This window comes from Lycium ferocissimum, chromosome 1 (genome assembly GCF_029784015.1).
Source record: "Lycium ferocissimum isolate CSIRO_LF1 chromosome 1, AGI_CSIRO_Lferr_CH_V1, whole genome shotgun sequence".
Lineage (NCBI taxonomy): Eukaryota > Viridiplantae > Streptophyta > Magnoliopsida > Solanales > Solanaceae > Lycium > Lycium ferocissimum.
The window spans coordinates 44,380,104-44,397,592 of record NC_081342.1 but is presented as its reverse complement, the minus strand read 5'-3'; the positions used below and the strand labels follow the sequence as shown (position 1 = coordinate 44,397,592).

Sequence of the window (17,489 nt, the reverse complement as noted above, 5' to 3'; positions counted from 1 at the left end):
CATACTTCTTCCCTTTCCTTTCTGTCATTGGAGCATAAACACTAGATAAATGTCAGGTAAAATCATGGGTCTTACCGGTGAATTCATATGTGATAGAATATGAGTCCAAGCTACTAATCTCTCCTTCCCATATTCTCCTATCGCACAATGAAACAATATCCCCTTAGTTCCACGGGCTTTCAATTGTGCCAATTTCCCCATTTGTTATCCCGCAGATACTTATACAATTTTCCTAATATTCCCTCCTAATTCAGTCTCTTGCAAGCGAAATTCAGCAGCTTTCCAACTATGTATAAGCTTTAATAAACCTCCTCTTCCTAATGCTATTAAATCTCCTAGCATTCCATGATAACCTTCATTAATCTTAGACAGCAAGTACCCCTGCTTCCCATTCCATTACTCTTGAACTTATTCCCAATATCCAAAATTTCCAATTCTTTAGTTCCCTTTCTTTTTGGAGATACTGTCACCAGCAGACTTGAGCCCTCCATAATCGCTTGTCTCTTATTATCAATTTTCATAAATATCTCCGGAGCTTCTTTCTCACAACCTTGAAAGTCCACCCCAAATACCTTGCGTAATCTGATGACGTTCTGATGCACCCAAATTGGTGTATAAAAATCTAATTCCTTCTCTTCCTCTTCCACTTCTATTTCTTTCTTCCTCTTTCAATGTAAGCTCTCCATCATAGTTCATTACACTTGTGTTTTCAGAAGAAAGAGTTAGCCACTAACTCTTCATAAAAAAGATCTGGTCTGGACTCTAATATTAACTCCTTCAATGTCCTATCTTCCGAAATGCATTGGGCCAATGTGTCTAAGCCTTGTGCCTTCTTATTAATAGGCTGTCCTTTTTTTTTTTTTTTAAATCAAGAGTAGGCATCTTTTTTCCTGTATAGGGGTCACTATTAAAACCTCCACTCACGTGATGAGCCACGTGTAAATTCATTTATTTAGCATTTGAGATAGCTTGGAGTCCAAAGACATCTCTGTCCATCTTCTCCGGCTCTAGTTCTCACCGGCGGTTCACGCGACTTAAAACGAGAAAATAAACCCTTCAAATTCCACCTTCACCACTTACGGAACAGGGTCTCCTCCCCTTACCTTCAACCTTGCCGTTTTGTGCTTGCTAAGTTTCCTCTTCTCCTAAGTTTGTAACCGACCACTGCAATGATCACCGACTTCTGAGACCATATATGAACTGGAAGTCCTAATAGCCTGATCCACACTTGGTTGACCTTATCAAATTTCGAGATAGAGCCCACTATTGGTGTCCACCATGGCAGATGAAACTTTCACATTGTCCTTTAATGAGATCTTCTGCAGTTGTCTTCGAAGAGAACTCGAAGATAAATTGGTTGTGACCCATTTCATAAATGTTGACTCCATGTGTCTGCTTCCAAGTGTTGTTGGCCAATGATGAATCTCTAAGAGCGTAGGGACATCAAAGATTCCTTTTGGAAAGCTACCAACCACACCACACTCATTCAAAGAACCTCATTTTGAATTGGGCTAGTTCCTCCGAATACGCTTATAATGGAGTGCCACTTTTTTCATGAACCATAACTTCATTTCTCTTTATGCCCATTTATTCTTCTGACAGTTTTGCGAGTAGAGCAGACCTTCCTCTGTATTTCTGCAAACAAATGTAACCAACTGCCTTCTGCACATTGTCATTAATGGACTTTCTATTTTAACTGCAATTTCCATCCACCCTATATTAAATGCCATTTCAGAGATGATGGGTCATTATTACTGATCTCCTCTTTCCATGTATACTTATGATGCTTATATAATGTCCGTGATTGTTATAGTTCCTCAAGTAGAAAAACTCAGGGAAATATCTTGGAACATCCATCTTCTCATGTGATTCTCCTTCACTTTTGAATCCTCCTTTAAAGTGTAGCATATGCACCCCATCGTCTTCGGACTAACTGTATTTCTTCCGATCATATTTTGACTTTGTTCCACCCAATCATACCACACTCCAGTTCTTTCTTCAATTCTCGCTATACCATAGGATTTGAAACCAACTGCAAAATAAATTGTGTTGTCTCCCATCTCATCTATACTAGTCAGGATATAATTTGGAAGGTAAAACCAACCTTGATTCTGGCCAAGGCTTCCAGAGACTCCCTCTGAAAATGGAGTTCTGTTGAGAAGAAGGGCTAGGATATGCTAAGCTAGGGAAAAGTGTCCGGGAGCATTTTTCACCCTTAGTAATTCCCAAAACCTCTTTTTTATCGATTCCTCACAATTACAAGATATGTATGAACACTTATAAACCGGCTTATCCTCTTTCTACCCATCCCCTTTCAGCGTGTGTGGATGAATGCCGATTTAAAGTAGGTTCAATCCTCTACCTTCTTTGGCTAAACCTAACGATAGCATTGGTTCAAAACTGCACCCAGTGGACTATGTATCACTTGCTCCTTTGGGGATCTATTGTAACAGAAGAAAAAATGACGACAGCGTATCATACAGCACGCATTCATAAAATAGTACTTGATCAAGACTGTCATTCCCAACACAAATCTGTGGAAAAGAATTTGTTTTGATAGGTGAAATCTGTGACCAGAAATTACCACAATTATTTCTGAAAAGGAATTAATGCAACCCCAAGATATCTGTACAAATCTAAGTATGAAAACTAACTTGTCACATAATTAAATTATGCACTCACTTGAGTCCCTGAGCAACCAACGCATCCCTAGCCCGGTTTCCAGCAACAACTACACGTTTTAATGTTTCAAGAGCTAGAATACTTCCACCTTGCCATCCGATAGCTTTCATCAAAAGGGGAACAACCTGAGTGAGCCATCAAAGGCACAATGATAGTTAAAGTATGACTTTGCAGCAAAGTATTTTCTTTTAAGTACTTTAAAGAGCAGAAACTGAAACAAAAATCAATCAACTTATTCTAAGCTATGCATTGATAAAGCACATACCTGGGGTGTCCCAACACTAGTAGCTGCCATAGCTTCAGCGCACGTTGTACTTGCTGCAAGTTGATGCAGAATACGCAAACAACTAAGACGCACACGCTCTTGTAGCGTTGGTGAAGGAGGCTGCATTGAGCTACTATCAGCTTCATATGCTTCCTTTGAGTGGTCGACATTTTTCACTTCCCCGACGGCCATTGTTTCTCTTCTCCCTTCATACGCCGCTGCGGACACAAGTTTTGGCACATATCCTAAAAATCCAACATGATCTGCAAGAGCAGGGTGCACGCGTAATAATGACACCAGAGCAGCAGATAGAAGCAGAGGAAGTTCAGGGTCAACAGATTGGACATCATAATGTGTCGCAGCAATTGATGAAAGATACTGATCCAATAGTCCTTCCAAAAACCGCTTCGGGTTTCTAAGAGGAAACTTTGGATCTTTTAAGAATAACCTAACATAGATTCCTCCAACCTACATCACAATAAAAATTCTCCATTAAAACCAAAAAAAAAAAAAATAGTTTTAGAAAATGGAACCAAATGTTGCATGTATCAATCAATACCTGAGGCTCATCTCTCATTTCCTGTTGGCCGGTTGCCTGCTCAGGTACATCCCAATCAACCACACTGCCTTTCATCTGTTCACGATATAGTTCTGATGCCATGGTCGCAATTTGAGCAGACAAAGAAGCAGCCATTGCTGGAGTCCACACGAGTTCTGGAGTCTCTGTCGTTTGTTCAAGAATGCTCACAACAGCTTCACCAGGACCATCCCTGATGACAGATACCAAGCCATCAGGAAGAAACCTGGCCAGAGTTATAGCAACTCTAGGTCCATGCATTGGCTGCCCAACAAGTTTTCCCAACAACGATGCAGCTGCTGCTCTTTGCTGCAGAGGAACTTCTGCACAACATTACTCAATATTTAAAACTGTCTAGGATATTGATCTAGAAGAGAATGCCAGGAAAGTAAATTACCTTGCAAAGGCAAGAGAAGTTCGAGAATGTAGACCACTCCACCATGTTTTGCAGCTGCCCATGCAAGCTCTTGTGTGCTAGCTAAAGCATACAGAACATGGAGAGCTCCTTCGCGACAGCTAGGAGAGGAGTGAAGCATTTGCAATAGAAGGAGCAGACTGGATCCATCAGACACAATTGCCGCCAAGCAAGGAGCATGTGTTGTCAAGCGTGACAGGACACTCAGACACAGTTGAGGGACATTGGTTGTTGAAGCAACAGGAACAGAAAAGCATTCAAAAATTGGTAATAATTTTTCTTTTGCAGAAAAAACTGATGCCAAATCTGGGGTACTTGTCAGGAGATTCTGAAGAAAGAATAGCATATGTCAAACATCAGATCAACATATTCAACAGGACAAATGATTCCTATGTGTACCTGGAGTGCAGTTAGAGCAAACTGCAATTTCTTAACCAATTCATTTCCCTCTTTCTTCATCTGTTTCACATCTGAAGGAGTTGAATCATCATTAGATAGCTGCTCTTCATTATGTGATCCATTAGTCGTATCATTTTGGAACTCTGATGCCCCAGAGGTTGACGGAGTATCTGATCCCACTGCAGCATCACTCCGTACTAGGCATGATATAAAATCAACAAGAGCAACACAGAAGACTTCAGGTTCACTAGTTTCATAATCCGGTTGGTCATTGTACACTCTCAAGTATACATTTCCAACAAAAAGTTCCTTCGACAATGCTTCATATGTGAAGGAATGCGAATCTTTCAGGTCATATGAACCTTCGGGACCCTGGCTAGCACGCTGCTCGTCGACAAACTTTAACAGTTCTGCCCGGGTTGAAGTGTTCCAAATTATCTGCATTCGGAACCAATGGCGAATTGAGATGGACCAAGAAAATCAGATTGAGCATTATGAATCAAAAAAAAAAAAAAAGAGTGAAAAGGAGGAAAACAAACAGTCTATCAACCATAAGTTTATGAATGCAATATGTGAAACAACATTTCAAAAGTACATCAAAAGGATGACATTCACATGCACAGAGAAAGTTTCTCAAGAGAAGTCTTGTTCAGGAAAAAAAAAAAAATCTTAAGCACCTTTAAGGGGTAGTGAATACTCTTATACAAATTAGGACTAATTCTCACGAGTTGCCTGTTAGTATACAGTATTGGGTGCATTTTGTGGAGAACCGTTTTGTTTGTGGAATGTCAACATTCTGTGTACCACTTGTATGCAGGAGCATTTCCCCATATTAATCTTTAAATGTTTTCTTTACAATAAGAAAAGAAACGAAACAAGAGTAAATAGTGTTTTAAGTATGAATCTTTAGCAAAACATGCTGAACCAATATCAGAACTGTCTATTCTTCGCGCCTTCTTTTTGTTACTCCCTGCAGGAGAAATTGACCTTCCTGCAGCTCTAGACAAATGAGAAACAACAACAAAATGGAGGCAATCCCCATTTAAAAATGTTATCCTTTCATCATACTCAAGAAAGCTGTAAAAGAAAAAATCTAAGTTCTGCATATGAAACAGAAAGATCCACCAAGTGAAGTTAAAGGATCTGCAGTAATCACCTCGGGGATCTCCAAGTTTGAATTCAGTTTGGACAATAAGTCTTTGAGAGATTGATCTTTCAGCATACTTGCAAGCTTTGGTGTCAGCAAAGCTCTAAGTGCATCAGCTGCAGCCATATTATATGGTGTCTGATTCTCATCAGTACCCAAGCCACTAAGTCTTGCCAAAGCCTGAGCTGACCGTACAGCATGCATATTCTTTGCAATTTGAACACTAACACCAACACCATGAGCTTCAGAGTTGTCCGTCTCTTCTGCAGTAGAATCGTACTGAAACAACAGTGGCAACAGGTACCTAAAGCAGAAAAGCATAAGAAAAAGAATACCATGCGTTCCTGAAACCATGTCTTAAAAAGAAAAGCATAAAGAATTCAACATGAATGGACCGGGCATTAGATTGTACTACATCCATCCTGTGTGAAAAGATGGACCTTATAGGTCAAATTTCTTGGTTCATTTTAAGGGTGGAGAGGGCCCTTGAATAGTAGGAGAGGAAGATAGAAGGGGCGGCTTTTGATAGATTGGAACCCTGCACCTGTTGGAGGGTGAGTTGCAACTTCTGCCGCAACTCCGATCCCTGCTTCATGGTTTTGACTATGATTTTTTATTTTTATTTTACTTTTATTTTTATATATAAGATTCTGTTATCTATTAGGTACTTATTTTAATAAATCATTATTTTAGGTAACAGTATTTTAATAAATCTAAGCATTGTGACAGAAAGACTTTTATATAAAGTTCTTAAAGATTTCATGTTTGATTTTTCCAGACAATTAATTCAAATTTAAACTTAAAAAAATGGCAATACCTCACCAGTCCACCCATGCCACATAATAAGGATTCGAGGAGTTATATATTGTAGATTATTAGAAATTCAATGAGTACAAAATAGTTGCTATTTTCTGATACTCAAAATGATCCTAAAGCAAAGAATACCAGCTAGTTTAAACTTGATAACTGGTGGCTTGAACAAGAGGGATATGTGGATATGATGGACAGTTGGTAGTCCTCCTTTATTGTAGAAGGTAGGCCAGACTTAATTCTCGCTAAAAAGCTGAAGCTGTTGAAATTGAAAGAGTGGTCTATGAAATCAGGATAAAGGATCTACTGGGGAAGATTGAACACATGGATAGAATTGTGGAAGATAGGGAGAGCACTGAAGAAGTCATGTTAGAAAAAGCTAGCATTCTAATGGAAATGGAGGACAAATCCAAAGCGGCAGAGACAAATCCCGAGTTTTATGGCTGAAGCAAGGGGACAAAAACACCAATTCTTTCAGAAAATGGCCAATGATCATACAAGATACAGTCCCGAGTCACTGCTTTGCTACACAGTCTGGACTCCTTTAAAGGCAATGTGGAGGGCCCTGATAAACCAGTGTGGAATCTTTCCAATAAAGGATCCTTCTCAGTCAATCAGCTTACTGGAATTTGAATAGATAGAACCTTGCGACACTGATCTGGCCATGGAAATTCATCTGGAAAGTTAAAATTCCTAACAGGTTGTCTTGTTTTGTATGGCTGGTTATTAGGAGAGCATGTTTAACTCATGAGAGATTACAAAGAAGAGGTTTTCAGATTTGCTCAAGATGTCTGCTTTGTGGACAAGAAGCTGAGAACAATGAACATCTATTCCTACATTGTAAGACACTGTAAATCTGTGGCACATGCTCTTTTGTATGATGGGGGTTAACTAGGCAATGCCAAGAACAACTTTGGAACTTTTGACAACCTGGAAGAGCATTGAAAGAACAGAAGCAGAGGAAGATTGGTGGCAGACTATACCAGCAAGCATATGGTGGACAGTATGGAAGGAGAGTATGGAGGAAGATTGCCCCCATTAGCAAGCATCACATGTTTTTATGCTGGTACAAAAAGGGCTTACCTAAGAAACTGAAGAAGGATTGGGGAACTCTATACCTGCATGCATTTGGAGGGGAAGGAATAGAAGATGTTTGAAGCAAAAACAACAGCTATATAATGAAGATCAGATCTGAATGTATAGTTTTGATTTCTTTTTTGTGTAAAGTGGAATTGATAGATGATGTCGAACCCCTATTGCAATTCATAGAATATTTTGCCTAGCTTTGTTTTTCTGGGGTTTCAATCATTTATGTTTTTTCTTCTCTCTTGTTGGATGTAATCACAGCACCTTAGTGATAGTTTTGACATTAATAATACTTATCATTTCAAAAACAAAAAGAGCCTAAAGCAAGGAATTGATTGCATAAGTTATTAGCAAATTAGTACTTAGGAAGCATATAAATAAAGCAAAGTGCTATTTCAAAAAATAAACATGTATTACATGAAACCGGTAGGATACGAGCAGCAAGATTGATAACCTGTCAACTCAAACAGCTAAAGATAAAGCAATAGCTGACAGTTTCCTGTTCTGTAAATGGCGAGAAACCATCGCAGATAAATCACTCATTGTCAAAATATTCTGTTAGCTTGAGTACTATACGGCATTTATAAATAAGTGATTCCTAAATCAAGCTTTCAAAGTCCTTTTTGAGTTCAACAGAAAATAACTTATACAACAAAGGTAAAATCAAAAGCAGATCCAGTCGCATCACCTGTTTAGCTCATCCTGAAAGTGGAAATCCTAAGAAACAAAAGCTTCGACACTATCCAGAAAGTACCATGAGTCATCTATTCTAATCAGTGGTTCCGGTAATCTATGCAGTTCATCTGAAAAGGGTGAAAATCAAAAAGTTCCACGTACCACAAAACACCAGCCTTAAGTAGGGCATCTTGAAATTCAGAGGACACAGAAACATGAGCAATCGTCTGAAGAGCAGCATCGACAGCAGCTGGTACAAGCTCAAGTTCAGTACAATGTACAATATCATCAACTAGGCCAGAAAATTCAAGCATGTCAGCTCTGGCACTCTCAAACTGACTCAACACTGAAAAGGTTCTCATCACATTTGTGACAATGACAGTAGATGGTTCACTTGCAGGAGTAGTTGGTTGGACTACACACATACAACGGGACAGAAGATTTGCAAGAAGTTGTATTCCGCCGTCCCTTACAAGTTCTTCACCATTCAGTGAAGAAGATGCACACCTGAGACATTAAAAAGCATGGAAATAGCTCAAATAGCTGAAAGGGGGTAGTATAGAAAACCAAAATTCAGTTATATCCAGAGAACATACGTTAGCCATATCAACTCGGATGCGGCAACAAGAAGAGATGCTCGATCAGAGGAAAGGAAGTTGTTGTCATCTTTATCCACGGTGATTGCATTTAGCAACATTGGATAACCAGCGTATTTAAATGGCTCCAATACATCTCCATGTTGTCTGTACAAAATGCATTGTCCTTTCAATAGAAGCAATAGTCTCCAAAGCTGTGGACCTTGCAGTCCTTGCATTGTAGCCTGAACAAAAATTTTAAGCGAGAAAAAAGTAAGGAGATAGAAGTAAATATATATGTGCATTTAACGGACCTGGTAAGAAAAAAAATATCGTCAAAGCTATATCGTCTAGTAAACTCATCTAGAAGCTATATTTTACTCCCTCCAAACTTAGAATATCTGCACATGCCCTCTTCAGGTTTCCTCAAGAGTGTTCCACTTTCTTTAAAGGCAAAGCTAAATTTTGTAGCATTCCTATCGTTGCCCTCAAAAATTGCAGAGCAAAAGAAATGAAAAATCAAGCTCCTATATAGCTGGAACAGACATTCATTGATATATATTTAAAGTAGAATTGTAAGTTGTAACTAAAGGCCAAAAGATTTGATCAGACAATTGGTACGCGGGCGAGATGGTTTATTTGGTCATAGATTAATAGAGGGATTGTTATAAGGAGAAAATTTCACTGTGTAGCGATGTGTAACAAAAGTTATGACAAATGAAGAAGGATTCTATTAGGGGACTTTTAATCAGTGTGTCATGCATACGATATGTGCAGAGATTCGAGCTCAAATTACACTTAGACAGAAATGCCCTCATAGACAGAAATGCCCTCAGCTTAGATATAAATGATCTCCATTTCATTAGAGATAGAAATATTGTTACTACAAAATCAAGGCTGGTGATTAAAAGTCTACTGCAACATGTGAAACTAGTCATAAAATACCTCTAAATCAGGCCATCCCAACATAACAATGAATATGTTATTACTCACCGTTCAACAATATCTGCGTTCGTAGAAAACTAGGCATTGGGTCTAACTCAACCTTAAAAGCTAGCTCATGAGGTGAGGATTGTACAGTAACATACAAGGAGACAACAACTCATTCAGTCAACTAATATGGGAAAAACTATACTATTACATGTCAGAACAATAGAAGCTATCTAAGAAGATGTCTATTTAAGTGTCTTGTGCTAAAGAAACTCAACATAATCAAGGAAACCAACCAACAAACCAATGCTTGGATTCCATTTTCTTTTTTGAGAAACTTTTGGATTCCATTTTCTTGCAGCCAAATTTCTCAAATCTTTATGACATGTTATTGGGTTGAAAAGAGTTCAAAAACAAATATCAAGAAAACGAAAGAATAACCTCAAAGTTTTGCAAGAGAATCAACAGAAGTAATCAAGACAACAAACTAAAAATGTTACCCACAAAGCTATTAGGGGTCGTTTGGTGCATGGTATAGGTTGGGATATCCCAGCACTAATTTTTGTACCGTGTTTGGTAGGAGGTATAAATTTATCAATGAAGCCTTATCCGAAGGGTGGGATATCCCACCTTATCCCACTTATCCTGGGATTATTTTATCCCATATAAATTAGTCCCGGGATTATAATGCCAGGATAATTTTGGCTAACTACCAAACGACCACTTAGAGAACTCGCGGGGATATGGCCAGAGCAGTGTGGGTCGCTAGAAAATTATGAAAATCAACCAATGTGATTTTGAGGTAAATCTTTGCCTGCTAGGCAAGATTATAGGATAGCAAGTTACAAATTCTGTTTCGGTAGGACATGTATTTCTATTACTATGAAATTCATAAATGAAATAGTTAATCGTGGGGTTACCATTATAATCCCTTGGCCTAAAAAAGTAATCTTTCTCGATAAATTAGGTTGATTAGGGTAAAATTGTATCCCTTAGGAACCGTACATGCGCCTTTTGAGAAAATAAAGTAATAGTAAAGCAAAGTCATAGTAAAATGCAATGATTTTTCTAAAGTATACTTCAAATTGAAGTAATCATTTAAGTATCTTATATAATACTCTTGCCCTAGTTAAGTAAATCAAAAATCCAAAGGAGGTTCATGGCCAAGGGGAAAGATGTTCGAGTAATGGTGCCGACCCTTGATATACTGGAGGTAATTTGAGATTTTTTTTCAACAAAGAGTTTACTGCAGGAGGGGTCTTTTTTTCGCTGGAAAAAAGCTTCCTTTGTCGGAACTAAATGAAAACTCGATAGTGGCTTCGAAACAGAGTCTCAACTCCCACAAACATAGTGAACTAGTTGGAAAATGGTCTGAAGAGGTCACATGCGTGGCTCCCTAACCCCTGTCTCTGGAACACGTTCACTCCTTTGTACCCCTGATATTACCTTATCATCCATTCTTTATGTTCCTGACTTTCCTGTTAATCTATTATCTGTTAGCGTTATCACAAAAGCACTAAACTGTAGTGTAAAATTCTTTCCTGATCATTGTGTTTTTAAGGACCTTCAAACAGGGAAGAAGATTGGCGTGGTAGATTGTATGATGGCTTATATTTGATCAATGGAGCTCGAGATTCTGGTCGGGCTTATTTAGGAACAAATAAGGATGTCAACCAAGAAATAATGCGGTGGCATGACGGTTGGGACACCCTTCCTTTTTGCTTTAAAAAGGTTATATCCTAGTTTATTTTCCAGAATCGAGTTTGAATCTTTGTACGGGTGATGCTTGAATATGCCAAGCACACTAAAAACTCTTATCCTCGAGTGACAATAAAAGCACAATTCCTTTTCGACCATTCATTCTGATGTACGGGGCCACTGCGAAACACCTTCTTTGTCCGGTAGTCGATGGTTTGTTACTTTTATTGATTGTTGCTACTAGAATAACATGGGTATATCTGTTGAAACCCAAAAGTGAAGTTTTCACATGTTTTCGGTCATTTCGTAAGATGATTTGTACTCATTTGAGGGTAAGATAAAGATCTTTCGAACGACAATGGTACGTAATACATGAATAAAACTTTTTGGAGCTTACTTGAGTCTTTCGGATAATCCACCAAACTAGTTGTCCTATATTAGTGCACAAAATGGGGTTCTTTGAAAGGAAAAATAGGCATTTGTTAAAAGTAGCAAGATCCCTTTTGTTTACCATGAATGCCGAAACCTTGAGGGGGGATGCCATTCTAGTACCGCCTATCAATAGAATGCCACTTAAAATTCTCAACTTTCAGAGTCCTTCGGAAGCTTTAAAGGGTAGAAATGACTATACTGTTCCTCCCAAGATATTTGGATGTGTTTGCTTTGTTCACACTAGGAACTCCGGAAAACTCGATCACAGAGCTCTTAAGCCGTGCCTTTATCGGGTATTCTCCAACACGAAAGGGTACAAATGTTATCACCCTCCTTCCCTTGAACCTTCGTCGGCATGGATGTTACCTTTCGAGAATGCGAGTCCTATTTCGCATTACACCATCACCTCTTCACGGGAGAATTATAAGGAAGAAGAGATGGTTTTTCCCAGTGTTTAGGATGGCGAAAGGCGAGGCGCGGCGACAGTGGCTCGCCCTCACGCCTCGCGGCGTGGCGTGGCGTGGCGAACGCCTTTTGGAAGCGAGGCGAGAATTAACACAAAAAATTAAATATGCATATACAAATACCCAAAAACTCAAATACTCAACAAAATACTAGCAAATATTTCAATTGGAAAACTAAAAATAGATAGTTGATAGTTGATAATAAAGTCTAAAAGTCTCCAACTATGTCTTTACTGTCGGAATCGGATGTTGACATGATTGAAATCTGTTCATAAAACAATAAAAGGCAAAACGTCACACAAAAATGAAAAAAAAAAAAACCCTGCCGGAATTGGGTCACCGGCTGGCTGCCGGAAAGTCAGAATCTGCCTGAAAAAGGCTATTCTGCTGCTGGAAAAAGCCAGGCATGCCGGAAAGAAAAAAGAAATAAAAGAAAGAAGGAAAAAGAAGAAGAAGAAGGAGGAGAAGAAGGAAAAAGAAGAAGAAACTTACCTGAAACTGCTGCTGATGGAAGAAGAAGAAGAAACTTTAATGGTGGAATATTTCCGACCAAAGGAGACGCAGCAGCTGCTATGGAAAAAACATATAAATGAAACCCTAGGTAAATATTTCTGTTCTGTTTTAATATAGTCAGCAACTTTTTTTTTTAAAAAAAAATCAAAAGGCGTCGCCTCGCCTCGCCATTCGCCATGCTCGCCTTGCCTCGCCATTCTCGCCTTGGCTCGCCTTTTGAAAATCGCCACGCCTTGGCTGTCTATGGCGAGACAGGCTCGCCTCGCCTCGCCTCACGCCAAAAGGCGTAAGGCGAGCGCCTTTCACAACACTGGTTTTTCCTAATTCCATTGTTGAAACAAGAGAAAATGAAATTGGAGAAAGAATTCAGGGGGAGACTGTTGGTCGTTTGGATAGGCCTGATTTGATAACTTACTCAAGGAGGAATAGAGCAGAAGAAGCTATCATGCAATCTGCCGAAGCCGAACCTTCTTCATCTGGTGAGTCATCTATAGTTCCTAATGAGTTAGATTTGCCTATTGCTCACAGGAAAGGAGTCAGATCTTGCACCAAACACCCCTTATCTAACTTTGTCTCTTATAATTCTTTGTCTCCCTCCTATAGAGCTTTTGCCTTGTCTATTTCTTCTGTGTCTATTCCCCAGAATTGGAGGGAAGCTTTTGCAGATTCCAAATGGAAGCAAGCTATGCTTGAAGAAATGAAGGCCTTGTCAAAGAATGAGACTTGGGAACTTGTCACACCACCTCCAGACAAAAAACTAGTTGGTTGTAAATGGGTCTTCACTGTGAAACATAAAGCTGATGGTTCGATTGAAAGATTCAAAGCGAGATTGGTGGCTAAGGGATTTACTCAGACCTATGGAGTGGATTATCAAGAGACATTTGCCCCTGTTGCAAAAATGAACACCATTAGAATTCTTTTGTCTTGTGCAGCTAATCTTGATTGGGACTTACAGCAGTTTGATGTGAAGAATGCATTTCTTCATGGAGACTTAGAAGAAGAAGTGTATATGGAGATTCCTCCTGGTTTTGGTAATAAACAGAGTCAAGGAAAGGTATGCAGACTGAAGAAAGCCTTGTATGGACTGAAGCAGTCTCCCAGAGCTTGGTTTGACAGATTCTGCAAAGCAATGATCTCTTTCGGTTACCAACAAAGCAATGCTGATCACACTCTTTTCATAAGACATCAACAGGGTAAACTCACTCTTCTCATAGTTTATGTTGATGACATAATAATGACAGGAGATGACAACGAGGAAATGACCCGATTGAAGAAGTTGTTGGCTCAAGAATTTAAGATCAAGGATCTTGAAAAATTGCAATACTTCTTGGGTATCGAGGTTGCTAGATCAAATAGAGGAATCTTTATTTTCCAAAGAAAGTATATTCTGGACCTCTTGAAAGAAACTGGTATGAGAGGTTGCAAGCCAACAGAATCACCCATGGAAAGCAATCACAAACTACAAAGTGGAGTTGGAAAGTCAGTTGATAAGGAGAGATATCAGAGGCTGGTTGGAAGACTCATTTATCTCTCTCACACTAGACCAGATATAGCCTATTCAGTCAGCCTGGTGAGTCAGTTCATGCATGATCCTCGAGATCCTCATATGAACGCTGTCTTTCGCATTTTGCGATATTCGAAGTCCGCCGGGGGAAAGGTCCCGCTTTTCTCCGGATATGGTCACCTCAAAATGTGCCTTTACGTACGCGGGATTGGGCGGGGATCTCTAGATGACCGAAGATCTACATCCAAGTTTACTATACACTCGTAGGAGGAAACCTGGTCACTTGGAGAAGCAAGAAGCAAAGTGTTGTTGCTCAAGTGCGGAAGCAGAATATAGAGCTATGGCTCAGGGTGTTTGTGAACTTTTATGGTTACGAAAGCTATTAGAGGAATTGAGATTTTCTAAAAAGGGAAAGATTTCCTGGTATTGTGACAACAAAGGCGCAATCAACATATCTCATAATCCATTAAGCACGACCGAACAAAGCATGTTGAAATTGATCGACAACACATCAAAGAAAAAGTTACGGATGGTGTCTTGAGTTTGTTCCATGTGTCATCGAAAGGCCTCACCAAACGGACTTTCCATACACTAGTTCGTGAAGTTGGGCGTACGCGCAACTCTTTGCCCCACTTGAGAGGGAGTGTTGATTGATATGGGCATAATTATAGGAGTAATTGATATAGATTGATTATGTAATGATTGTGTAATATTCTCTTTCTTTATTTAGTTATAGGACTTATTGTATAAATACCCATTGTCATGGGATGTAAATTATCAAGAAATACAAAGAATACTTTTCTCTTCTGTGAAATTCTACAACCTCGAAATCGATTGTCATCCAAAATATTGCTCTAGAACAATGCTTTCTTTCAAACGTTCTGACTACATGTGGTACTCCGTCGCCCATAACCCGCAGGTTCTAAGATTGGTACCTAACTTTAAAACAATGTAAAGGAAATGAATATTAAGTCTAACTCAACCCCAAAAGTTAGTTCATGGGGTGATACTTAACAAAGATCGTATAAGAAGACAAAACCCCATTTCCTCAACCGATGCAGGATAATCAAACACCCTGCATCAATATTCATTGTATAAACAAGCCATCAAGAACCTAAAACTAGATATTTTCATATAAGTCAGAAATTTAAAATGGTCTTTGAACTTGATTGACATGAGTTTACCTCCATACACAAAGCTTAATTATAGTTTTTCCAATTTCTGTCAAAATAATTGTTTTTTGCATTTCATACTGACATGTTTCTTGTATTTCGTTCCAATATTTTATTTTCTTCATTGGAGACCCTGGGGTAATGAGATCCTTTTAGAGCTCATTATGGAATGCTAGACCACAAGATAAGGGTGATGTATTTTTGGGTGGTCTTGCAGCAGGGTAGACTATCTTGATTCTTGAAAGAGGACAATTTAAAACTAGAAAATGTATTGTGGTAAACTATTATTGGTTACGTACAAGACATGCAGCTGAAAGATGTTGATCACATCATGTTGCACCGAAACATTGCTATGGAGATTTGGGCAACATTCAATGAGTTCTCACTGTTAAATGGTAAAATGATGATTCAATCAGCTCTCCTACACATATAGGTTGGAATCGAGGAAAAGAAGGTTAAGAAAGATCGGACCATTCTGGATTATTTGGTCAGTATGGAGAGAAAAATAAAAGACTTTTGAAGTATCACAAATACATCGAAGAAAAGAGTTCACTTTCGACTTATATTTCATTTAACTCGTAAAGACTTTCTTCTACTCTAGGTATCCAAAGGCGGTATTAGGGTATGACAATGCCTTTATCTTATATTATCAAGTCTTTCGTTTAACTCAGTCAATACTGGGAGAAGGATGTCCATTCATTTCATTCATTTAGTGATCCACTGAAGCAAGACCTGCTAACTTGTATAACAGTCGGCTAGGATTTTGAGAAGCTTAAAACATGCATGTATTCTTCTAAAATAACGTCTTGGTGTATCATAGATGCATTGTTCGATTTACCAGGAAAACAGAAGTATATAGCTATTTCATAATCTTTTGAGGACATTCTGTCATTCAATTAATGTATATTTGCGTCTCTTTTCTTAAAAAATTAACAGGTCAAATAAAACACTAAAAAACCATTTAACTTCTTCAACTCAACGGCTTTAATGATTAACTACTTCCTCTCAGATTGCTAGATTATGTGACAAAATCTGAGCATCCAAAGGACGTTTGAAAATCCTTTGGAAACCCTTAAACAACCAATGAGGGACGACTGTAACATTCTCTAAGATATTACAACTGCACACAGTTGCATCATGTAAAGCGTCTCTCTTGCTTGGTGATCAGTTAATGAAATCTTCTAGATCCCTAACAATCAGAGATTTTTTTTTTGATTAAGCACCGGGTGTCCGAGTCTCTTTGAGCCCCGACTAATCCCGGGGGTGCACAACAATCAGAGATTTTAGGCGCAACACAAAGGAATGTTGTAACTGGGGTGGTTGAGGAACTGTCTTATCTTAAGGGTAGGGGTAGTCCCAGAAGCCTTCTTGCTTGTGTAGTTGGCCTTGCCTGCATAGTGTAGAAGTGCCTTGCTTGGTGATCAGTTAATGAAATCTTCTAGATCCCTAACAATCAGAGATTTTAGGCGCAACACAAAGGAATGTTGTAACTGGGGTGGTTGAGGAACTGTCTTATCTTAAGGGTAGGGGTAGTCCCAGAAGCCTTCTTGCTTGTGTAGTTGGCCTTGCCTGCATAGTGTAGAAGTGCGTAAAATAGGGTCATTCTATAATAGGGTCGATCAGAGGGCATACCTCTTAGATGACCCAAGCAAGTCATTAAGTTATTGGTGGATCCTCTTAACTGTAGTCACTTAAGGTCGACTAGTAGACGGGGAGGCCCACAGTTCTAATAGGTTTCCACTTGAGCTTTTTTGCAGCAAAACAAATGTACAAGCCACTGCAGTGAGGTAATAGGTCTGATTTCTGTCATATTGAGAACTTAGAATGCTATATGGAGTTCCCCCTGCAAGGTTACTTTAGATAACGGTACTTTTTGTATAAGATTGGCATGTCCGTAAAGAGTTGGGCAGACACAAAACAATCACAAGTTCATGAACTAATCTACAGAAGACCACTCCCCTAGGATTCACATCTCCTGCTATAGCACAGTAAGCACAAGTCTAGTAACTACTCTACAAACCATCACTCCCACAGGATTCCCCAATTCCAGCTGTAGAAGTAACATCAGTTAGGATTAGTTCCTCGTTAGTTGATATTTTTCTCAAACGTCTCCACCGTCTTATAAAAGACAGGACTTTATCTAGT

General features: G+C 39.0%; 1 protein-coding gene across 2 annotated transcripts in view; it reads right to left on the bottom strand.

The window, feature by feature from the left end:
* Positions 1-2,657: 2,657 nt before the first annotated feature.
* LOC132054631 (dnaJ homolog subfamily C GRV2) overlaps positions 2,658-17,489 on the bottom strand; it is a 31,255-nt gene continuing 16,423 nt past the window's right edge. Inside the window, exons 12-19 of one of the 2 annotated variants that reach the window (XM_059446610.1) lie at positions 8,653-8,876; positions 8,219-8,563; positions 5,495-5,789; positions 4,339-4,776; positions 3,922-4,267; positions 3,507-3,847; positions 2,948-3,415; positions 2,658-2,807 (exon numbers count right to left, since the gene is read on the bottom strand). In XM_059446610.1, coding sequence (XP_059302593.1) covers positions 2,679-2,807; positions 2,948-3,415; positions 3,507-3,847; positions 3,922-4,267; positions 4,339-4,776; positions 5,495-5,789; positions 8,219-8,563; positions 8,653-8,876 — 2,586 coding nt within the window. In that variant the 3' untranslated portion in view covers positions 2,658-2,678. The remainder of the gene's footprint in view (positions 2,808-2,947; positions 3,416-3,506; positions 3,848-3,921; positions 4,268-4,338; positions 4,777-5,494; positions 5,790-8,218; positions 8,564-8,652; positions 8,877-17,489) is intronic. The other variant, XM_059446617.1, reaches the window with a different exon arrangement.